The sequence below is a fragment of the Penicillium citrinum genome, assembly GCF_028827155.1.
Source record: "Penicillium citrinum strain IBT 23319 chromosome Unknown utg000008l:1.0-2707905.0:1.0-2709502.0, whole genome shotgun sequence".
NCBI classification, from domain to species: Eukaryota; Fungi; Ascomycota; class Eurotiomycetes; order Eurotiales; family Aspergillaceae; genus Penicillium; species Penicillium citrinum.
Window position 1 is genome coordinate 454,087 of NW_026622693.1, and position 22,741 is coordinate 476,827.

The 22,741-nt window shown below is 45.9% G+C and overlaps 11 protein-coding genes across 11 annotated transcripts; 5 read left to right on the forward strand and 6 right to left on the reverse strand.

Annotated features, from left to right (window-relative positions):
* Positions 1-1,539: 1,539 nt before the first annotated feature.
* hxB (putative molybdenum cofactor sulfurase protein (HxB)) lies at positions 1,540-4,126 on the forward strand (the record flags this gene model as incomplete). Its single annotated transcript, XM_056647520.1, is given in 3 exon segments — positions 1,540-1,639; positions 1,709-2,184; positions 2,195-4,126. The coding sequence occupies 3 exon segments, from the start codon at positions 1,540-1,542 to the stop codon at positions 4,124-4,126; spliced, it is 2,508 nt and encodes an 835-aa protein (XP_056497285.1).
* Positions 4,127-5,032: 906 nt separating this feature from the next.
* N7469_008603 (uncharacterized protein) lies at positions 5,033-5,482 on the reverse strand (the record flags this gene model as incomplete). Its single annotated transcript, XM_056647521.1, has 1 exon — positions 5,033-5,482. One exon carries the CDS (start codon positions 5,480-5,482, stop codon positions 5,033-5,035), a length of 450 nt encoding a protein of 149 aa, XP_056497286.1.
* A 1,000-nt stretch (positions 5,483-6,482) lies between these two features.
* Positions 6,483-6,701, reverse strand: N7469_008604 (uncharacterized protein; the record flags this gene model as incomplete). The annotated part of the gene is made up of 1 exon (XM_056647522.1): positions 6,483-6,701. One exon carries the CDS (start codon positions 6,699-6,701, stop codon positions 6,483-6,485), a length of 219 nt encoding a protein of 72 aa, XP_056497287.1.
* A 328-nt stretch (positions 6,702-7,029) lies between these two features.
* On the reverse strand, positions 7,030-7,305 carry N7469_008605 (uncharacterized protein; the record flags this gene model as incomplete). Its single annotated transcript, XM_056647523.1, has 1 exon — positions 7,030-7,305. One exon carries the CDS (start codon positions 7,303-7,305, stop codon positions 7,030-7,032), a length of 276 nt encoding a protein of 91 aa, XP_056497288.1.
* A 1,809-nt stretch (positions 7,306-9,114) lies between these two features.
* N7469_008606 (endonuclease/exonuclease/phosphatase family protein) lies at positions 9,115-10,557 on the forward strand (the record flags this gene model as incomplete). The annotated part of the gene is made up of 3 exons (XM_056647524.1): positions 9,115-9,321; positions 9,381-9,637; positions 9,696-10,557. The coding sequence occupies 3 exons, from the start codon at positions 9,115-9,117 to the stop codon at positions 10,555-10,557; spliced, it is 1,326 nt and encodes a 441-aa protein (XP_056497289.1).
* Positions 10,558-11,062: 505 nt separating this feature from the next.
* Positions 11,063-13,161, forward strand: N7469_008607 (fungal specific transcription factor domain-containing protein; the record flags this gene model as incomplete). The annotated part of the gene is made up of 4 exons (XM_056647525.1): positions 11,063-11,240; positions 11,315-11,354; positions 11,417-12,078; positions 12,131-13,161. The coding sequence occupies 4 exons, from the start codon at positions 11,063-11,065 to the stop codon at positions 13,159-13,161; spliced, it is 1,911 nt and encodes a 636-aa protein (XP_056497290.1).
* Positions 13,162-13,417: 256 nt separating this feature from the next.
* Positions 13,418-14,323, reverse strand: N7469_008608 (uncharacterized protein; the record flags this gene model as incomplete). The annotated part of the gene is made up of 1 exon (XM_056647526.1): positions 13,418-14,323. One exon carries the CDS (start codon positions 14,321-14,323, stop codon positions 13,418-13,420), a length of 906 nt encoding a protein of 301 aa, XP_056497291.1.
* Positions 14,324-14,745: 422 nt separating this feature from the next.
* N7469_008609 (uncharacterized protein) lies at positions 14,746-15,603 on the forward strand (the record flags this gene model as incomplete). The annotated part of the gene is made up of 1 exon (XM_056647527.1): positions 14,746-15,603. One exon carries the CDS (start codon positions 14,746-14,748, stop codon positions 15,601-15,603), a length of 858 nt encoding a protein of 285 aa, XP_056497292.1.
* Positions 15,604-17,126: 1,523 nt separating this feature from the next.
* Positions 17,127-18,929, forward strand: N7469_008610 (CAZyme family AA7; the record flags this gene model as incomplete). The annotated part of the gene is made up of 1 exon (XM_056647528.1): positions 17,127-18,929. The coding sequence occupies one exon, from the start codon at positions 17,127-17,129 to the stop codon at positions 18,927-18,929; it is 1,803 nt and encodes a 600-aa protein (XP_056497293.1).
* A 373-nt stretch (positions 18,930-19,302) lies between these two features.
* N7469_008611 (NAD dependent epimerase/dehydratase) lies at positions 19,303-20,544 on the reverse strand (the record flags this gene model as incomplete). The annotated part of the gene is made up of 5 exons (XM_056647529.1): positions 19,303-19,607; positions 19,661-19,757; positions 19,812-19,984; positions 20,032-20,212; positions 20,281-20,544. The coding sequence occupies 5 exons, from the start codon at positions 20,542-20,544 to the stop codon at positions 19,303-19,305; spliced, it is 1,020 nt and encodes a 339-aa protein (XP_056497294.1).
* A 513-nt stretch (positions 20,545-21,057) lies between these two features.
* N7469_008612 (uncharacterized protein) lies at positions 21,058-21,754 on the reverse strand (the record flags this gene model as incomplete). The annotated part of the gene is made up of 2 exons (XM_056647530.1): positions 21,058-21,600; positions 21,680-21,754. The coding sequence occupies 2 exons, from the start codon at positions 21,752-21,754 to the stop codon at positions 21,058-21,060; spliced, it is 618 nt and encodes a 205-aa protein (XP_056497295.1).
* Positions 21,755-22,741: the final 987 nt, after the last annotated feature.

The following is a 22,741-nucleotide window of genomic DNA, read 5'->3' on the forward strand; positions in this document are numbered from 1 at the left end:
TACATTTGTCTATGGATCCACCAGCATAGATTGGCATGATTGCCAGCTAGCACACGTTCACTACTAAAACAATTTCCGATGTAGGCAGTAGATTCATTAGAGTCACCACTAGCCAATGGGGCTGAATGCAGATGCCATCCTTGGAAAGTGTGTGATTCATCTTCCTAATCCTAGACAATGGCTTTGTGAATTAGTACACCCAGCATTGCTTTTTCTTATATCAGTAGCTTATGGAGATCACCTGCCAACTTAACGTCAATTGTCACTTTCAAGTTTTGAGTAATTATCACTTCTAGTATCTCCGAATAAAATTCCAGTGGATCTATTGATGATCGAGTGATTTCCCACGATGTAACCGTGTTCAGCTGAGTTTGGCATCTATTGTAATGATTTTTGCTTTTGGCAATGTCAATTTAGTTCAATTTGTCGAGTACCTACTCCAATTCGATGAGCGACCTGTTGAAGATGACAGGGCCAAAAGAATTGACTAGCCCTTGTAAATGGAATCTCTGCATATTTTTTAGGCAATTGCAAACGAACGATACTAAGATTACCTTCCGACGAAGAGAAAAAGCCTTATATCTGACGCGGGTAAGCTGACAGAGAGGCGCTTGGGCTCTTACCAAGGGTCCGAGTCGCTTAGCTTTCATCATCTCGTGCAGACAACAAGATCCACTGCGGCTCCAATTGATTATATTGGATGTTAGCCGGAAATGTGATACAGGGTGATATTGGCTTGGATATGCGGTAGTGCCTGCGTCTAAGTGGTCAAAGAGTGGGGGGGTGACTGGCTAGAATGAGTGGGGGTATGTACAGCCGAGTCGGGCTATTGCATGACTATTGCGGTTGTTGTACTCAAGTTCTCCATCAACCTTTCTGAGTTTTTTGCTCTCGGATCCTTCGGTGATGTTGAATACTCGGAAGTTGTAAATCTTGACGTTGTTTTCCAGCAGATCTGAACGTCTCCGCACTCGCCCGCTTCCCCGCCAGATCATCATGTGACCCGCCACATTGGAAGTAAAGTGAAAAGAAGCAGGAGCGATCCTGTTCTCCCTTGTACCTTCCTGCATTGATAAATTTGAATATAAAAAGGCAGCCGAGAACCGGCCAACTTCATTTGTTCACCTCATGATATTCACGAGATTCGTTGATGAGTTCACGGAGTGCGGGCAAGATCGACATTCTGGTCCTGTTGCACTTGGCTCTTTTTCGGTAAGCTCCGATATATACATTTGGAATCCGCCTTATCAATGCTTCATCCATCCCCTGGCCACTGCACAGCATTCAGGCCCTCTGGTTGCATGTTCGATACAGAGTGTATTCGACAGAAAGCCTGACTGACTATTAAGTATTTTTGGACCAGAACTGACATCTTTGTTAGATCTTATCCTGATTGTCTATAAAGCGGTGGACTTGTCGGCCGCTATACCCAGGGATTGTCGATTGTCGATACACCATCTCCTGCAGCGCAGCTCAAACTCAAAAGAAAACATATTCATACTTCCTTCTGACAGTATATAATAACCGTCAACTCGCATGATGGATGCATCTGCAGAAGAGCAACGTCCGACTGCGTATAGTCAAGGCTATTCGGCAGACGTGGACAAGATTCGCGAGGAGAATTACCCTCTTCTCAATGGTATGCCTTTCACTTCGGTCTCTGAAAGGCCCTGGGCCATTAAGACTAATTTGCCTCTCATCTTTACAGATACAACTTATCTTGACCATGCAGGAACAACACCATACGCAAAGTCTATGATTGAAGCCTTCTCCCAGGACATGACATCCAATCTCTTTGGAAATCCTCATTCCATGTCATTGTCATCACAATTGTCTACTACCAGAACAGACGACGTTCGAGTACGAGTCCTGCGCTTTTTCAATGCAGACCCCGACGAATTTGATCTGGTTTTCGTGGCAAATGCAACCGCTGCCATCAAGCTCGTTGCCGAATGTCTTCGTGACTCTGATCATAGGGGCTTCTGGTACGGCTATCATATCGACTCTCATACCAGCATTGTTGGAGTGCGTGAGCTCGCGGAACTGAATTTTCAGTGCTTCCAGAGCGATGCTGATGTGGACGAATGGATTCCAGAGTTGGCATCGAATCAGACGAAGGCCCCCCAAACTCTTTGCATTCCCCGCACAATCCAACATGAATGGCCGGCGCTTACCATTGCGCTGGTGTGAGCAGATAAGATCAGCTTCGAAGGGTGGAAATGTATACACCCTGCTAGACGCCGCATCGTTGGTGTCGACTGCTCCCCTGGATCTGAGTTCTGCGGCGCCAGATTTCACCGCATTGAGCTTCTACAAGATTTTCGGATTCCCAAACCTAGGTGCCCTCATTGTTCGAAAAAGCGCTGGTCGTGTTTTCGATAGACGCCGATATTTTGGCGGTGGTACCGTGGATATGGTACTGGCGACAGGTGGACAGTGGCATGCAAAGAAAGAATCATCTATCCACGAGCGACTCGAGGATGGCACATTGCCTTTCCACAACATTATTGCCCTGGATTCCGCTATAAGCATACATGAAAGGCTTTTTGGGTCTATGGACAATATATCATCCCATACAGCCTTCTTGGCCAAGGAGCTGTATGATAGGTTATCCATGCTGAAGCACTGGAATGACACGAGCGTTTGCCAAATTTACAACGCAAATTCAGTGTATGGTTGCGCAACAACTCAAGGGCCAATTGTCGCTTTCAATCTCAGGACTAGTCAAGGCGAATGGGTCCCAAAGACAGAGGTGGAGAAACTGGCTACAGTACAAAATATCCAGATACGAACAGGATCAGTGTGCAACCCCGGAGGTACTGCATGCTCTCTCGGATGGACAGGAGCGGAGCTCCGTCGTCACTATTCCACTGGTCTGAGATGCGGGGATGATCATGACATTCTGGGTGGCCGGCCTACAGGTATTCTGCGAGCCAGTCTGGGAGCAATGACCAATATGAAGGACATCGAATCATTTGTTGATTTCATCGAGGAATTCTACGTGGAAAAGATTCCTCCTATTGTCGCATTGAATCCACCTCTGGAAGAGGGGAATCTCGTCGACCGACACTTCTACATTGAAAGTCTGTCTGTCTTTCCAATAAAGAGCTGTGGTGCTTTCAAAATTCCCGAAGGCAAACGATGGGAAGTTAAAAGAGAAGGGCTTGCATGGGATCGCGAATGGTGTCTTATCCATCAGGGAACAGGCGCTGCACTCAGTCAGAAGAGATACCCCCGCATGGCCCTGATTCGCCCCTCAGTCGACCTGGACCGGGGCGTTCTGCGTATCACCTGTGGTACATTCACTGATCAGGTTAGCCTTGAAATTTCGCTTGGTTGGGAGGAAACAAGTCTCATATCAACCTCGATGTGTCAAAGTTCCCCCAATAAAAAGGCAACAATGGTATGCGGAGACCAGATATCTTTGCATGCCTATGCATCTCCCGTTGTTTCGGCCTTCTTCTCCGATTTCCTAGGCGTGCCCTGTACCCTTGCCCGCTTTCCATCACAATCAGCTACGCGGTTCTCACGACCACCTCGGCTTTCAGGCAACTGGAAGAGCAAGTTCCGAAAATTGATAATGCCCGGTTCCTTCCCGCCTGATCTACCCCCACCAGTGCGTGAACAAGGAAACCCATTGACTTTATCAAACGAGATGCCTATATTAGTTGTCTCACGCTCATCAGTCAATCGTCTCAATGAAACGATCAAAGCAAATTCAAAGCAAAGCTCAGGAGCCGGTAAAGCTGTGGCGGCCGATGTGTTTCGCGGTAATATAGTCGTCGCTGAACGACTTGCTCGTCTCGGTGACGCAGAGCAGCCTTACGTGGAAGACCACTGGTCTGGGCTCCGTATAGGACCTGATCAACTTCGCATTAATGTTCTTGAGGGATGTCAGCGTTGTCAGATGGTGTGTATCGACCAATTCACCGGCCTTCGACGATCCGAACCCTTTTCCACTCTAGCAAAGACCAGAAATATCGATGGGAAGGTTCAGTTTGGACGATACGCAGCCATATCAAAAGAGGAAATTGAGGGTCTTGAACTTGAATCAAACGACCGCCGGACAGTCATGGTGGGCGATGTCGTGACGCCGACCTTGATGGAGACTCGGGATACAACCTAGTCTTCGATGGCGGCTTCGTGAAATGGTTTACGCTAAAAGCCCCATGCTATCCTGACTTGCGTTGTACATAATTAATCATGCTCATGGGCTGCTCTTTTGTCTGGCATATATGAATTTCGGGAATTTTCTTCGCGACTTTTAAACTCTATTCATAATTCATTTATCTTTACCTGTTTCTATAAATTATCACAATGAAATCTAGGAATGAAATTGAAGGGGAAAGATCAAATACTAAAACATTCATGGATACAAGAGTCCGAAACCTTGTTAGTACACAGGTGCTCATCCTACTCAGTAATAAGAGTTGATATAACAAATCGTCGCTAGGATGCTGAAAGCTGAGATAAACAGACTGATACACTACTTTGGACTGTCAAGCGGGCAAAGAGCAACAAGAATATCCCCACTGATTAGCCCTAACTATCAGTTTGGCTCGCCCGAATAGGTCATATGTTACGCTCCTGATTGCCACAGCCACTATCTAAATATTTCTCTGTTACTGTGCATATTGAACGGGACTAACACCCTTACTCATCAGCGATTGGCTTAACTATTACTTGGCCTACTTTGCTTGGTACCTTTCCCACGCTTTCATCTGTTTTAGCACATTATGGTGAGCATATGGAAAGTGCTTACAAGTCAGATTGTGAACGTATTGCTCAACCTACTTACATATGAAGCATCTACTTTAAAAAGCCAGAAGCGCATAGTTGAGATTTTGTCTAAGCGTACCTAAAATTGTGGTTCTAATATCGGGATCACCTATTTATTGCACTAAATACATAGAAACCCGGTTCCATGATCTGGAAACTCTCAAAAATGTTCTCCCTTAACCACATCATCATTGAGGCGCTAGTCCACGCGATGCATAGTACTGCTCACAGACATATCCTTTGCAAGCAGAGTCTATGGGGGTAGCATCCACTTAGGAGGCTCGCTACAGCTATCAGGACGTTCATCATTCTGTGCCGAGGCACCCATAGCAGCCATAACATCATCTGAGCTGCAAAAGACACTTGTGTAAAACGTCATCACAGCACCCTCCACATTTTCCGGCTCATCATGGCTATCAATGTGGTCTCCGTCACTATTGACATGCCAGCATTCCCAGGTCGTGATAACGCCGCAGCGGCCACGCAAATTGTTCAAGTAGTGGTTTCCACATTTTCCATCTAAGCCCACGGCGTCGAGGGGAGCATAGATGGCCCAGTTGTTGGTTGCGGGGACTTCATTCAGGGCACAGACAGAATAATCAGGAGGCTTTGGATCGTCTCGTGCCAGAAGGCCCATATTGGTGGGACTGGCGATAGCAATTGCCGATAGAGCGGCGCCAGTGAGAAGGTTTGAAAGTAGCATTGTGCAATAATAAGGTCTTTAATACTGGCGATATGCTAATGGATGATTCTGTTAGCTGGTTGGATTTGGTAGAATACTAGAGAGCCTCTTGATGAGGAAACATGCTGACATTTATACCGCTGAATGGGTCTTCAAGAATGGGGCAACAATTTAGTATTCTGTAGCAGGATCAGCCATGTTGGATTCAATGAATTCCCATCACAACAATAGCGAAACTGTGTGTCTATGTCTCCAGATTTTGGCCCCAAAATACCTTTGCGTAGGGTAATACCTCTCCAGATACCCCGTACCTTACTGCGCCATGCTTGGCAGGGTCCTCTTTTGTAGACAGTACTCCATACTCTGCTGCTTATATAATGGGAAGTTGGTTGATATGGAAGAAGACGAGAAGATCATTCTGGGCATACGTATTTTGTCACTTATTGTTTTCTATATTTGGCAAGATATCACATAAAGGCAGGTCCTTGGCTATAAGCACTAACATGATAGACTTCCGTCGATCTGGGGCCGTGGAGGTTCAAATTGTCCCGTTGGCCAATGCATCTAATGAGATCTTGCCTGTCAAATATCATAGATTTCTTGGAATTGGACTCCGGAGTCCTACTCAGCCTCTTCCAATTGGTGCTCGTAATTCTTATACTCGACCACCTTCCGAATATGTTGGAGTAGATCGCTCGAAAAGGCCTCATAGCATCTTGATCTGTGTTTTACATAATAAAGTAAGCTCAACGAGCTCCCTTATTGTCTGGCACATATGGCTGATAATTTTCATTACATCTTTCTTTTCATATTCGTTCATTCTATGACTTATTACAATGAAGCTTAAAAGTCAAGTTGAAGGCAACCATTTTTCAATCTACTAGTAGAATTAACCATAAGCCTTAGTACTCATATATTCACCTTTTGAATTAGTAAACGGACAAGGTTGTTCTTGGCGATTCCCATATTATAGTCTTTGAAGTAATTGATCTTGCTGAAATCCAGAAAATCCTTTTACAACTCACTCAGCAAATGCGAGCTGGCCTCGTCGAATCTCCATATCGTCGAGAGTAGTCCATTGTACCAACAAGTCCCCCAGATCCTCAGGCAACGAAATGCCTTCAGCATACTTCTGGTTTGGAACATTCTCGCCAGTATAGCCCATGGGATTTCTCTCCAGCCTGGGTGTATTGAGTGAGAAGTCATGATAGGTCTCGCTGTCCTTCGCATCCCGTTCCATCGTCTGACGCCTGTAGCTGTTGTTTATTGTCCTGCTACCCTCGTAAGAGAGACTGTATGAGATCATGTTGCTCTTGGACTAATCCTGGTACATTTTTGCTACTTCAAGTCAGATTCAGCTTTTTGACATATGCAAGAGACACGCACCTTCTAATTTGGCCTGCATACGTTATCACATTCAATAGCAACAGCATTGTCGACTTCAGTCTCTCCAGGCGGATATTAAATGTATCTAGATTGGATTCCTGAAATACAAGTTTTACTTTCGCAGTCATCTGCTAAAGGCGAGACGTCCCACTTTTGTCATTATCACCGACCACCTTCTGGTTCTATTGAAGTACATCGCTCGATTGAGTGAGGACAAGATCTAATGTCCGATACGCCTCTTCTGAGCAAAGCTTTGAAGCATCTTCGTCTTTTAAATTGTCACCCAGCTCTCGTAGAATCGCACTGACAAGTGTGATTTTATTCGATAGGGGCTGAATAGATTCACCAGCATTTTTCACCCGCTGGTAAAATGAGAAGAGTTCGACCGAGAGTTTCGCTCCAAGATTCGCGACCTGTATGATGCTAGCCGCGGCACCAATGGCCTCAAGGCTTGACATGATAAATGGGCTCTAGGGAACGAAGGTTAACCTGATCAAAAGACGCAATCTGGCGAGAGACCAAAGGTGGGGGTTATTCATCGCTGACAGTGGGGTTTGCGCTTTGACGTGTTGATTCTAGCCCCAGACTCACCAAGGCTGGATACCATACTATACCGACTGAAGAAGTGAGAAACAGAAGAGAAGATCTAGTGTAAGCTAATCGTACTCCAGAAAGTGGGCAGCTTTGTTCAACTAACCAGGAAGGAGTAGATTTGAAATAGTCCTATGCTCTTGCCTTAAAAGGAGCACCGTCATGATTGAAATGACGACACTCAAGATTTGGACTGTGCCTTCCTTGGGGGACTCCTTCCATTCTTTAAGACATAATCAAGAAAATATGAAATTCTCTGACTGACCTCGTGAACTTATTCATTCGACCTCAAGCGAGCATGTACACTTCTAGTACGCAGAAGAATATCAGTCATCGATGGTTTTCGACATTGCTTTTTCGGAAACGGATAGAGAGCTACACTCAGATACCAGAGTCTGGCAGAAGTCCAACGGGTCGAAATGTCAAGTTGGTCGGAATTGACCGTTCCTTGGGGCTTCCAGAATATCTATTGAACAGTGGTACACAGTCCAGGATAGAATATATCGGAACAACTCGTTAGGTGGCTTTCTCGACACAAGCCCAATAGATTCGGCAAGGATAACAGAGAGATATCCCCAGAAGACTTGAGGGAACTCGCGAGGAAATGGGTACGATACCGCCTATCAGAGTCGAGTGAGGAATGAGATGGATTGGCTGGTGACTGTCCAAGGGAATCGCTGAACTGTTTTCCCTTGATGGTTCAGGATGGCAAAGCCTGTGGTGGTCGTATTCGCTCATGATGCGTCTAGCCCTAGACTAGGTTGTGGGGATCCTGCATGCTCGGCGCCGATACCTTTGCCTTCGTACCTATGTCTAGCTGGTTGAATTTTCCAGAACATGGTCATGAAGCCAATCGCAGCGACTTTGACTCCAACAGTAGATAAAAGAAGGTGGGAGATTCTAAGCGGCCCACATAATTACCTACAAAGCAGGGAGCAAAGGGAAAAGCAGCTGTCAAGAAACTTGAGCTGGAGATTGAGAAACACCAAGGGAGAGTTTCTGCAGGGGAAATTGGACCGACAGACGGACCACCTCATTCAGACAACACGAGGTGAATAACCTGGCTGCTCGGCGCAGATTTACAGGGTATGTGCAAGGTGCTTTATGGCAATCAGATGAAGCGACTTATACCTCGAAGGAAGGGCACAAGTGACCGACATGGAAACTGTGTTAATCTCGCCAGACAGCCCACCCATGTTCATTGACTTCTGCGTGTGGAAATAACTTCAGTCACATCCAACATGATTCCAATGTAACACCAATCGAAGACAAAGACTATTGGAGGGTTGGAAAACGCCGAGCGGGAAATTCCCTTGCCAAGCAGAATGCACGTGGGCTCGTTAAGTAGACTTCGATTCTATTGAGTACTACTATTTGATCAGTATTCGCAGACATACCCTTTGTTAGGATGAACGTAATATCACTGCAATCCTAATATATAGTAGCCGTATGGGCCATGGAACAGAAAAATTCCCAATCAATCAAGTTTTAGCTGCCCACGTTCCTGAATTTCAGGATTCCCAGCCATGCATGGTTTGCGTTAGCGCGAAATATTGCAGAACTAAATCTAGCCGAAGTTGTCACAATTCCCCAACCCCTCATTATTTTCTGAGATAAAAGGAGGGAGATGAACTGAGGGTTTTGCTGGGGTTTAGCGCTGTTTTACTACCAGCAGGATGAAGAATCTCATTGCTTCCAGCGCACTATTTTCCGCGGGCGTCCAAGCCGTGACAAGTGGAGCATTCACTGCACTCAGCTTCAATGTCGCTGGCCTACCAGCTATCTTGCAGTCTAATGATGTTGAGGGTGACAAGGCCGATAATGCCGGTCAAATAGGCAGTTACTTTGCGGAGTATGGCTACGATATCATAAACATGCAAGAAGTCCGTTGCAATTCTTTCACGAAAGACCCACCTCTTCCGTTTCTAACAATATGATTCAGGACTTCAACTACCATGCATACATCTACGCGACTGATGATCACGAATATCGAACGGCAACATCGGGAGGTGCTGCCATTGGCAGCGGCCTTAATACCATCTCGAACTGCGACTGGGTTGACTTCACGCGTGTCAAATGGAACAAATGCTCCGATGCCTCCGGCTCCGATTGTTTGACTCCGAAGGGCTTCACGTTCATGAGGTGGAACCCAGCTGATGGAGTTTACATTGACTTCTACAATCTGCATGCCGATGCCGGGTAAGTTACGTGGTATCCTATTGCAAAAGATGTATACTCTACTTACCAATACTATTAGTACCGAAGATGACGACGAAGTAGCTCGCAACAGTAACCTTCAACAAGTAGCTGACTACATCGATACGTGGTCAATCGGGAATGCAGTTGTGGTTATGGGTGATACAAATTCTCGCTATACCAGGTCCGAGGATACGGGTATTCGCGTTTTCAACTCTCAGAACAACTTGAAAGATGTCTGGGTCGAGCTGGAGATGAACAATGTTTACCCTACCGCGGGTGCCGAAGCAAGTATCTGCGATAATCCTTCCACCATCGAAACATGCGAGATTGTCGACAAAGCCTTATACCGCGGATCCGACATTGTCACACTATCAGCCAATGGATTCCGCTACGATGGAACCAATTTCTTAAATACGGACCCTGAGTATTCGGGTGCTGTTCTCTCTGATCACAATCCAATTCTGGTCAACTTCACTTGGTCAAAGTCCACAGCCCTCCGACAAAGCCAATTTGCAGGTGGTCCTCATGGCGATTGGTTCAATGATCTTCCAAATATACCCTCTACTCCAACTCTATCTACAATAAGATTTAGGGGCGCGAATCGTGTTGATGGTGTCGCGGCGGAGCTTAGCGATGGTACGACCTTTACTCATGGAGGAACCGGTGGAACAGAGGTTTCTCTTTCGCTTGGATCGAACGAGCATTGGATCAAGACCGAACTTTGTACCGGTCAATTTAACAACCATACTCGCATTTTCTATATCAAAGCTACGACCGATATGGGTAATACTTTGGAAGCCGGTACCTCGACAGATAACTGCTCGACTTTCACGGCTGATGACGGCTTTGCAGTGGTTGGTTTCATGGGCCAGGATGGAGACGAGATAGATCAGTTGGCGTTGATATATTCGACCTACTAATCTTTCGCTCGGAATCATTGAAGTTGCCGTAATACTCATTGATCACGAAATGCCCAGTTTGTGATCAAATTAAACTACATGTTTGCCTACTCTATAGTTTGTCTTCTGTCGGTTTTCTTCCCCGGTCCCAAATGGGTTCCAGTACTATTACTCTCGAAAAATTGCCCCAAGTACTTAGTGCCAAATAGGTTTTCCCGGCACTTAAGTCATAGTATTTCATCTAAATATGAAAACATTTAGTATTTACTTAATGCTACATTATACAAAAACAAAGTCCCCACGTGGAGTCGCCAGTCAACGGCTGTTCCCGCCCCCACGTGCGTCGCTTATTCTGACTGATCGGGTATGTTTTCGACAAGTCCTGCGGCGATTTTACATTTCACTTGCATTAACAGAGAAGACACTACAGGCACACAGCTCTGTCATGTCTATCGCTGCGGTTCCGATTGGTTATTTTGTCAGGTGAGATTGGCTGTTAGTTGATCTTCATACCATTACTCCTACAATGGCAGATGGGGCATTGCCTTCCACCCTAGAGGTCAATGCCTTGCGAGATTCTTTTGGTGATAGAAAGCCACCTGATATCACGAGGAAGATTACGGCATGTGTTGCGTGCCGTAAGCAGAAGGTATCTCCCTTTACAGTGAGCCTTATCTACAGTGACACCTTGTTGAATCGCTGCGGTAGGTCAAATGTCATATGCGCGATGGTCAAGTACCATGTTCTCGATGCAAGAAAAGAGGACTCTCTTGTTCAGTGAATCGAAGCTTGCAAACCCTCCTGGAGCAAGATGTAACGTAAGCCAATTATTTCATCACCCTCATGGTCCTACATTCGACACTTCGCTAAGCTTTTATAGATGGAAAGGAGCCGTTGCTCAGAAAATCAAGCGACTCGAAGATGCTATTTCAAGAATTGCAGACAAAGTCGACATACACGACCTAGGGATACAATCGCAAAATGAAGAGCATTTGGACTCGACAACTCCACCCGCGGTTGACATGACCAATGCGGAAGAATTTAGCCCTAGCCCGAAATCCCCTCCAAGAGTCACTCAACGGTCAAAGGAATCATGGGAAGTTACTCTGGACCCGCGTGGTGGGCCGGCTTCCATACCGTCATCTTGTCTCTCGGGGAATTTTCAATCGAATCAGTCGGCTAGTGTATTAAGATCTCGCCGACCAGATTTGATTTCAAACGGATTGATCAATATGCGACAAGCTCTTGCGTTATTTGATACTTATCATCTTCGTCTTGACCACTTTTTGTACAGAATCCTCGGAGACCATATCAGTCTTGACTCAGTCCGGGGTTCATCCAATCTGTTGACAGCAGCCGTTTGTACGGTCGGGGCCTTACATAGCCCTTCTCAAGGCCATCTCTTTGAAACTTGCTACTCAGAGTTCAAGAGCCTGGTATCAAGCCAGATATTCTCACGGCAGGCAAATGAAGATGATATCCGAGGTCTATGTATTGGCGCATTTTGGCTTCATGAGTTATCATGGGCACTAATTGGAAATGGTGGGTTTGGCTTCAATTCCATTCAACTACTACCAGGTACTAATCTGTATAGCTGTACGTGTTGCTTCTGATATCAATCTGCATACCGGTATCTATAAGGCTCTTAGAGGAGACCGTGAAGGCTACATGCAAGCTCGTCTCTACTATCTCGTCTACGTCTGCGACCATCACTTTTCAATCGCATATGGCAGACCCCCAATGTCGCGCGAGGGATTCATCATTGATTCGGCAAGCAAACTACTTGAAACAGACAATGCCACCGAGGATGATGCAAGGCTTATTAGCCAGGTCAAAGAATGGTCTATTCTGGGCCAGGTATTCGATACCTTTGGTGTAGATGTCGATACAGCCATCCAACCTCAAATTATTCCACAACTTCGCAGGTACTCAATCGCATTGGATACATGGCATGCTGATTGGATTCAAAGCTTCCAAGAAAATTGTCGAGTAGGTAATTATCCAGCAAAGGGGGTCGGATTTCATTTCCATTTTGCAAAGCTTTATCTCTGTTCTCATGCGTTTCGTGGAATACCGGCGCTCGAGAACGCTGCTGGATACTTTTCGCCTGAACTGGAAGAAATCGCCAACTCTGGTGTTCTCTCTGCCATGTCAATTCTTCGTGTCATTGTGTCTGATGCGGAATTTCGCTCATTTCTGAACGGTCTCCCGCTTTATTTCGACACCATGCTGGCGTTTGCAGTCGTCTTTTTGCTGAAAGTAGCCACTAAATATGCTACTGCGATTCGAATCGACACCGACAAGATCATGTCGCTAGTTTCACAGACGATCATTGTCCTTCGCGAAGTAACTCAAGTCATGCATCATCAGCATTTACTTGTCACAATTTCTGAAGGCCTGGAGAAGCTTCTCTTGAAATGCCAGGCTCCAGCACAGCCTGCACAGAGAGTGACAGATTATCCGGCATCCCCAGCAACATATCCACAAGCGCAGTTTGATACGACATGGATGGAAAGCATAGCTAATTTTGATTTTCATTCTAATTTCCCTGATCTTGATGACTGGTGGCTACATTCTAGTATAGCACTGGGATCGACACTACGAACTTTACCACCAGGCTCATGAACTAGTAAACAAAACTTAGGACAAGAACAAAGATATTATGACCTCCCCATTGCATCTTAACTTAACCTCTGCCCTATATGGCCTTTGGATATAAAAAGAAAAGACTCTCGTGAACCAAACAAATCCGGTCGACTTTTTCTCAAGATTCAAGCAGCAGACGTTCGACAGAGTAGAGTCCAATCAAGAAATAGGCCGATCAATACGATAAAGCGTAGATGCTGGATGGAGATATGCTTCATATTCAACCTCCAAGCCATCATCCTGAATATCGTAATGATAGTGCCCCCCCCTTTTTATCGCCCTCCGCATCAAAGCAGTGCGTGTGCTCCATTCTCAACCCTAGAAACTCTGGATCGGCACTGTGAAAAACAGTCAAGCATACAATCGGCGCTTCAAAGACATGGAATGTTAACCATTCTTTTTCAAGCTGCTCTCTATCGCGAAATGGTAGGTCTTCCTTGCTTGGAAAGTCAGGCATGATATGAAACTTCGCTTTTCCTTTCTTCAAGAGGAAAACACCACCTAGACTGATCGGTCTCGAGTCGCCGTATTTATCCCTCAGTCCGTTGCGAATGCAATTGGTGAAATTTTCATCTCCAATTCGACCTCGAGCTTTGACCTTCAGGACTAAACCCGGCTGACCATTGGACCCATACAGATTCGCCATTAGGGCGCAGTTCGTGGTTGAAGTTCCATCACAGGAGGGCGATTTACTATTATTCACTTGAATGACCCGAGAATGATTCCGAATCTTGACCGTCGACTGGTCGTCAAAATCCGGCTTCTGGTGATTTCCAGTGGGCTCCCAGGATATATTAGGTGCAAGCTCCGCATTATGGCCAATGTCCTGAAAAGGCGCCGCCCCAGCACCAATAAGGGACCCACCAAATGGCGACAGTTGCATGTCCTTGGCCAATTCCAGCAGTGAATATTGAGCATTCAAATTTGGCATTGGAAAGAGATTGGGTTGACCCCCAATATCAGCTATGCATGGATTTCCTGATATTCCGGGGGCAGCGAGCTTGAAGGGTTCTTGGCGTAAGTCGGGACATTGCTCAACGGTTACCGAAGCGGCTGTGAAGTTGGATTGAAGTGATTTTTGAATGGCCTCTGCGAGCTCCCCGAGAGGAGGTGGGTCTCGAGGATGGATGCTGACTCTCATTGTGCCTGGACTGGGGAGACCTTAAAGTTGAAGTTCGTCGATGGTCGTTAATATTCGATGTGGGGAAGGACGAGGTTCCGAATTGCCGAAGATTTACCACCGGGCAAGTTGATGGCTGGCTTAAGCAATTCATATGCGATATCTGGGAGCATATGGATTTAGATTGGCCTCGATATTTATCTTTTATTTCAAATGAACTGATGCCATAGCTATCAAGCAGTCAAATGGAAATAAATACTCCAACGCCTTCGATCCAGATTGTTTGTAGATTTCAACCAATCACTATGAAGTCATCCACCTACGTAGTACCCAATTCGCTCGTTGATCAATCTACTATCTTCAATCTCTGTACATTCACGACTGGATGTACTGCTTAACATTGGATCTTTACACTACTCCCTACTAGTATTACCATAGCTACAATGTCGTTAAGCGAAAATGGCGATCAGCTGGAGTTGGATGATTTGGGTTACACTTTCCTTGAGGATTTACGCCCATTTAGTAAATTATTCAAGATTCGTAACGAATCTCAGTTTCAGGACATCGTGCAAAGGACATCGCAAGCATATGCCTCCAATACCGACGAAACTCCATGCGAATACATCCTCTTTTCCAGCAACGACGACACGATTTCTCACATCATCCACTCCACGCATCCCTACACAATGAGACGTCTCTCGGCATTTGACTTGAACGCAGGATTATTACTTGCCAAGATGCCTTCGACTATCGCACACTCTACCGCCGCCACGGAGTTTCAGAGCATGCTTCATGATGCACTTCAACCAATGGGACTCCATCGAGCCATCAAAGGTTATGCATGCGCAGGGATATCGGGAGATGAGGAAAAGCGAGCGAAACAACCCGATGGTGGCTGGGGTCCAAAACGAAGACCACCTCGCTCAAATGACCGTCCATCCGTTGTGCTAGAAGTAGCGCTATCAGAAACAGATAAAAAACTTCAGTCCGATATCAGATTCTGGCTGAGCCCTGGGGACGGGGATGCCAATGTCTGCTTCACCGTGAGGCTAGACCGCTCACGATCCGTGATAAGGATAGAAAATTGGCATAGAGCGCAGGGCAGGATACGTCGCAACCAACTGATATGGATACAGCGAGTATCTGGCCAGATTCAAGTCACGGGCGACTCTCCTCTTTCTCTATCTTTCGAGGATCTATTCAGGCGAAAGCCTGATAGACCAGGGGAGCATGATTTGGAGCTTTCTTCGGAAGCTTTGAAGGAATATGCAAGGACTATCTGGGACGACTACGATCGCTAGGCGCTCACCGTGATTGTTTTTCTTTTCGTTGGCTTCACTGTTACGGACAGTGATGGATTGCTACCTATGCAGCTACAAGCAAAATATTTATTAGTTCGGGGTTTTGAAGTCTTCTGATTTAGCTTTGATCGGGTTAGTCTAGTTCTAATCCCAATGCACTTTACTCATGTCTCTTGTCCGGTAAGTTATTTCATTGGATCTTAATTTCCATGGTTGGCTATACGACGCACTGTCTCTTTAGTGTCCATATGGGATGAATGGTGCTTCTTCAAATAATCAAAACGAAACCCGGGAGAGTGCGTTAAAAAAAGCCCCCTAGAAATTGAAGTCGAGTTGAGGATATAGTTCCATAACCTTATGGAAATTTAGCTCGACATCATTCCGGCATGAGCCATTCAGGCTTCAAAATCTGCAATCAAAGTCCGCCAAGAATAGAGGACAATACGGCATAAGGATAATTGAACATGATCTGCTTGACATTCAAAGAGTGAAACAGAAACATTTAGACAGAGCATCATGTACTACATGAAGTATCTCAATCGAGGATTCTAATGGAATATATTGCATTGCACTATGTCTCTCGCCTCATACTAATCAATTTGTAGTTATAATTCGCATATAGTAATCATAACAAACTATATGAGCAAGTTCAAATGGTCAGCTAAAACTACCATAGGTGGGTGGACTGTGCATTGGCGAAGGACCAAGCTTTGCATGGCATCGCACTTCATTCCTCAAAAGAGATATGATCCACACGGACGGGAATTTTTTTCCAACACCCATGCCAAATTGTATCTCGGCGGAACTCTTCAACCGTTCGTATCCCATCACACTCGATCACAAACAGGGAACTATAAAGGCCAGGCAAAATCAAGGGAATACTGGATTAACTCCAAGGGGTATCCTCAATATTCAAAAATTCAAGATCAAAAAAGTCATGCCGCAATCATACAATTAAATATGACAGGGATTGGGGGCCTAAGACTGGCGGGTCCTCTCTTCCAAGCACTAATCTATTCGAGTCCAATCCATCGAAGATCCTATACGAGTGGGACGTCTCGGGCCTATCACCAGCAAGGAGCATCTCGATTCCCTTATTCAGTTTAGCTAAACCAAGCTCTCTTAATTTACATCGCCTTACAAACCTCACTACCCGAGCTGGGGGATAAGGTATCAATTAAACTAAACTAAGCATGGCAGCCCTCAGGGGTGGACAATTCAGTGCCTCCTACGTAAATTGTGGTCGTCTAACAAATTCAGCCCCCAAAAGTGGACCAAAACAATTAGGAGAAGCCCGTTGAATAGTCAGATACCTGTCAGCCCCGGATCTGTGGATGCTCGCAGTGATTTGGACGAACTATGTCCTAAATCGGAATGAATGCGCGACAAGTCTGAATTGAATCTTAGAATTATAAAAGCGAGCCAAGCTCCTGTCCAACGTCTTTGGAGCCAGCAATTTCATTTTTGTTTTCAAGTTTTTCCTTTTTAGATATTGAATTCATCCCCAAGTCACACCTTTCATAATGGTGCAGTTCTCTAGCGCCTCTTTAATGAAGGCCGTTTTTGCATTGAGCGCTTTTGATTTCTTTTCCACTGCATCAGCGACAACGAAGAATACTACCAATGCGCCTAGCTACGACTGTCATGCCGGACAATCCTGCTGGCCATCAATCAAGGAATGGGAAATCCTCAACAGCACCCTATCCGGAAACTTACATCGCACGGTTCCCTATGCTGCATCCTGCTACTATGACTCTCCACACTTCGATGTCTCGGTATGCCGGGAGGTGACATTGAACTCAACACTCAACCAGGCCAGAACTGAAGTATATGGATCAGCATCAGGACTGAATTGGGAAGGATGTTTGACAAAGAGCTGTGGCATCAATCCACTCAACGCAGATGTGCTCTCCAATACTTGCGATCTCGGACGTCTGTCGGCATTGTATGTCGACGCCCGTGAGCCTAAGCATGTTGCGTCTGCTGTGACATTTGCCAGAAAGCATAACATTCGTGTTAGCATCAAGAATACCGGACACGATTACTTTGGTCGCTCTACTAGCCCTAATACCCTCGCCATCTGGACCCATAACATGAACAAGATGAGCTACCACGAGACATTTACCGCTTCGAACTGCTCGGCTTCGAACGGTCAATACATCGGAGAGATCGGAGCCGGTGCTCAGGCATCCGATATTTACGCCTATTTCGAGAAAAATAACATGGATGTGACTGGTGGAAACGAAGGATCCGTTGGACTGGCCGGTGGTTTTGGCCAGGGAGGTGGTCACGGTGTCTTTGGTCCTTCGCATGGCTTGATGGTTGATAACGCGGTCGAATTTGATGTCGTAACGGCAGACGGCCACCTTCGAACAATCAACCAATGCAATGATCCCGAACTCTTCTGGGCTATGCGAGGTGGAGGCGGAGGAGCCTTCGCCGTCTTGACCAGCTATCGCTTCCAATTGCATCCAGCAGTCAAGATCAATGTCTTTTATTTCAACGCCAGCTTCACTGAACAAGGCACCTCTAATGCAACCGGCAACAACTACCCTGTCCTCAAAGAGATTCTCACCAAACACGCAACCTATCAACCTGAATGGTCGCACAACAACGTCTCAGGACACGCTTACTATTGGCCTCACAAGGCCGAAATCATCCTTGTTCTACCATCGAACAACGAAACCGCTTTGAGCAACCTTACCAGCGAATTCGCCTCCTTCCTCAATAAGCACAAGGATATTCAAGTCTACGACAGCCACTACATTACTTACCCCAAGTACAGCGGCTACCTGGACCTCACAAGTGGCCTCGCCTCTAGCGTCACACCAAGCGGAGTCTTTGAAGCCGTCGCAACTCGTCTCATGCCGAAATCACTATTTGGTGATGATGGTAAGATATCCGAACTTGTTGACGCTATGATCGACGGAATCAAATTGAGCAACAAACTACTGCCCAACACCACACCCCTCACACAAATCATCATGACATCCCCAGTGAATGTACAGAACGGAAACGCTACAAGCGCCCACCCCGCTTGGCGTTCGGCTCTCTGGCACGTTCTTATGACAGGTGCATGGTTCACGCAGCAAGAGCCTTCGAAGGAGAAGAAGCTGCTTGAATCATGGCTTGGTACTATTAAGGGCCTGAAGGATTTGACTCCTGGTGGCGGCGCGTACATGAATGAGGCCAGTTATCTTGAGCCGGAGTGGGAGAAGACATTCTTTGGGTCGAGATACCCTGAGCTTCTTCGGATCAAGGAAAAGTATGATCCTACTCATTTCTTCGATTGCTATAAATGCGTTGGTTGGAAGCCATCCAAGTAAGTTTTCACCTTTTCCTTGTATTTCCCATGTAGGAGCTGACATTGGCATAATTACAGCGACTACTATTGCTACGAATAAATTCGATAAGCATTGAGTATTGGACATACTGTAGATGGACGGTGTGATAGATTTTTGTTTGTCCACGGGGAGTGGATTTTCATAATTAATGTACCTAATAATCAATCACTGCAATGAATCACTGCAATTAATCGATCCATATACTTAAAAATGGTTTGGAGATCGGTTCAAGAGAACTGGCACACTTTGTTTCATCCGTCGTCTCGGCACTAGGTGATCATTCAAATATGATGTACATCAGCCCTTATGCATCATCCCAAGCCCAACATCACCTCTGAATTTCCCGATAACAACTCTATTTTAAATCCTCAATTCCCTCAGCAAGGCTCTTCTTGATGGGTGTAAATCCAGCCTGATCATAGAAGCCCTTCAACAAATTGACCGCACGCTCTCTAGGAACGACAGTAGTTCGGTCACGGGGAATGTCAGCGGGCACATCAGGGATAACCTTATTATCTGGTCTTAATTTCCGAAGGATAGAAACGACATCTTGCCAGTGCGTCTGCTCGCCAAAAGCAAAGATACGCTCGGACTTGACGTTCGGGTCCAATAGTCCGACGACGAATAATCGGGCCACGTCCTCGACATCCACATACCATTCTAGAATAGTTAGCTCGTTCCGAGAAAAAGAAAATGCGGCTAAATATACGCACGTTCTGGCAGATTAAACGAAGAGGCATCGCCCTTGAGTAATGCGCGAACAAATCCCATAGTCGAGCCCTGGGCTTCCGGGAACATAACTTTGCCAACCTAAGTCTGTTAGACCGGGTACAAGAGATATTCTCGCATTTATGCAGAACATACATTAAAACAGGGCAGAACGGAGTTCAGGACAAAACCAGGATTCTTCTCCTCAACCCATTTCCACGCCTGTCGCTCAGCTTCAGTCTTGGACGCAGCATAAACAGTCATGGGCTTCTTCTGCTCAGGGGTACTTTCATCCCATGCTGCAGCAACACCGGCATCATTCCAAGAATCTAGTAAATTTAGCTGAATACCTTTCTGGATTATCTGGGGGACGTACTGGTATCAATTTGCCGCCCATTTGGTTCAGGCCAAGTCATATACGCCGCCGTAGACGAAGACGCCAAAACAACCCTCTTAATGGAGGATTTTCGAGAAGCAATTTCCAAAATGTCCTTAGCAGCCTGTGCAACCCAGGGGATTACAGCATTGGGATCACTGCTGAATGAAAGATCGGTAGCCTATATTAGTGGATCAGCATGGAATAGAAGTGCCAATGATTAGGCATAGAGTAGGAGGTGCTAAGTACCAAATGAATAAGTCCATCTACGCCATCCAATGCACGATCAACCTCATCTTTATTCTGGAGTGAGATCACTACCGTCTCAAATCGACCTTTGCCATATTTGTTGAGGAAATACTCATTTAGCCACGGCTTTTCCGTCCGAAGTGTGCCCCGCACTGAATAACCCAGTCCCAATAATTGATCCGCGACATGCGTGCTGATGTATCCATTGGCTCCAGTGACCAGAATACGAGATCCGCGAGGAAGAGCATACTGCGAAGGATCCATTTTCAATAATTGACGAAATGGAAGTATTTACGAAAGATGAAATATGTGAAGATTCAGAAGATATCAGACAAGGCTGGGCGACGCAGGTTTACTAATTGCAGCATGCGGCCAACGTCGGGGTGGATACAAAGAATTGTGGATCTAATTTAGTAGATATCTACTAACTATTAACTAGTATCCGGTGAGAATATCTAGATGCGATGTATTCACAAGTTAATAGAGTGAGGTATAAATGATAGACATAATTGATTGTGGACAACAACTACTGTAGCTAGGATAAACTATGGACGATCCCCCACATTCCCCCCAAACCTCTTTTCATGCGAGGTATTTTTTTTTCTCTTATGGTGAGATTTCCAGCATATCCTCATTATTCCATTCATCATAAATCATAAGCAAAAAAGGAATCAAGTAGAAAGAAAACACACAGTCCAGGCCAAAAGGATTCCCGGAATAAAAAAATAAAAAAAACCACCCAACACCAGCTCATATACAACAATTCCAGATCAACTCTTAAACCACATAGGCAGGCCTCCGACTGGAACTGCGATGACGGTGATGCGAACCATGGGAAGAGTGTCCCCGACGACTAGAGTGACTTCGACGTCGTACATGAGTCTCCTTGACCACCACTCGATCAGAGCGCGTATGAATGAAAAGTGCCCAGAAAGCCGTCCAAGAGAAGAACACTACCTCCATAATGCCCATCGCAAAGCAAGTTTTCAGCATGGCGCAGGATTTGTTGAGTTTGTAGTGGAATTTGTCAGACTGAGCACCGTATGAGCCAAAGGGACCCAGTGAAACCCAGACAGAGCCACCCTCCCAATGTCCACAGTCGGCATTCGCGATGAAGCGCAGCTGGTAAACAGCTGCGATGAAGGCGCCGAAGAAGAGGAGGTCCACGAAGCAGACAAATATGGCGGAGCGCTTGGTTGAACTGTATCGGATCAATGTATCGAGGCACCAGAAGACGGCTAAGACGCTGACGATAAAGAGGACGAGGATATAGGGTGGGGCGAGGATGTTAGCCTTGAGATAGCCATCGACAAAGTAGGCCTAAGAGATGCAGTTGTTAATCGGGTGAATCAAGGTCGCGCACATGATTGCGCTGGACAAGATAGGACTTGAAACATACCAGCATGCCAATTATGGGAATCAGGAAGACGATTTCCACCAGGCGATTGAAGATGAAGAAAACGCTGCCAAACATCTTTGCGGGTGGATGGACGGACCGATCCGAGGAATGTAGCAAGCGTAGAGACGGTCGATGTAGGTAGAAGAGACGTTGGTATGCTGGATTCTGTCTATTGCAAAGCGAACCAGCAAGCCAGCGCACTGGCCTGTAAGATGTACAGGAAGTGGGGAAGACAGGGGAGATGTGAGATGTACAAGATTGAGTATACAGTCGATCTCAGACTAGAGCATCACGTGGAGGAAGTTGTCAAAGCAGCGGTGACGATGAGATATATGCAATGCAGGAGGGGTTGAGAAGAATGAAAGAATCAAAAATCTTCCGGAGTAAAGAATTTGAAATAAAAAGAAGGGAGAAAAGATGGGACATCTTGGGCTGACGAGGAGGCTGGGAAGTGGGTGGCTGGGCAACATCGCCGAGACAAATGAGTGGAGGAACACGCTCGTAGTAATTACGGAGATTAATTAATGTCTTGCATTCTACGGAGCAAATTGTATTCGGATGGCTCGGTACATTCTGCAGTCCCTGCATTAATTTTATTAATCCATTAATTCCCCCTCGTCCAGTGTTGATGGAGAAAACGTGAAGTGTAAAAAGTTGGTTGCAGCGGCAACGAGTGGAGTCAGCCCTAATTCATCAATCTGCGTTGACAGCACTCACTGTAGAATTGCGGGAGATTTACAGTTTGCGTGCGTAAACTTACTGGAATGGGAAAGAGAAGTAGGGAATTAATTTATTTACAGGATTGGCGTTAGTCTCTTTTATCCAAGTTCTTTTTAGTTTTCTTTTCAATTGTGTAAAGGATCCCGGATGATACAGATCGCCCTGGTCAGTGCTTCGTAGTTGCGATTCAAGAGATCCAGTGTTTCATATTCGCAGAAATGCCGAGTGGATTTAGAAACATGGTGATAGGCGATCCTATACTCCGTAGACTCGGGGATAATTGCTTCGAAGTTTGAAACAAAGGACGGCCCGAAATGGGTCTCGGAGAATTAAGATTTGAAG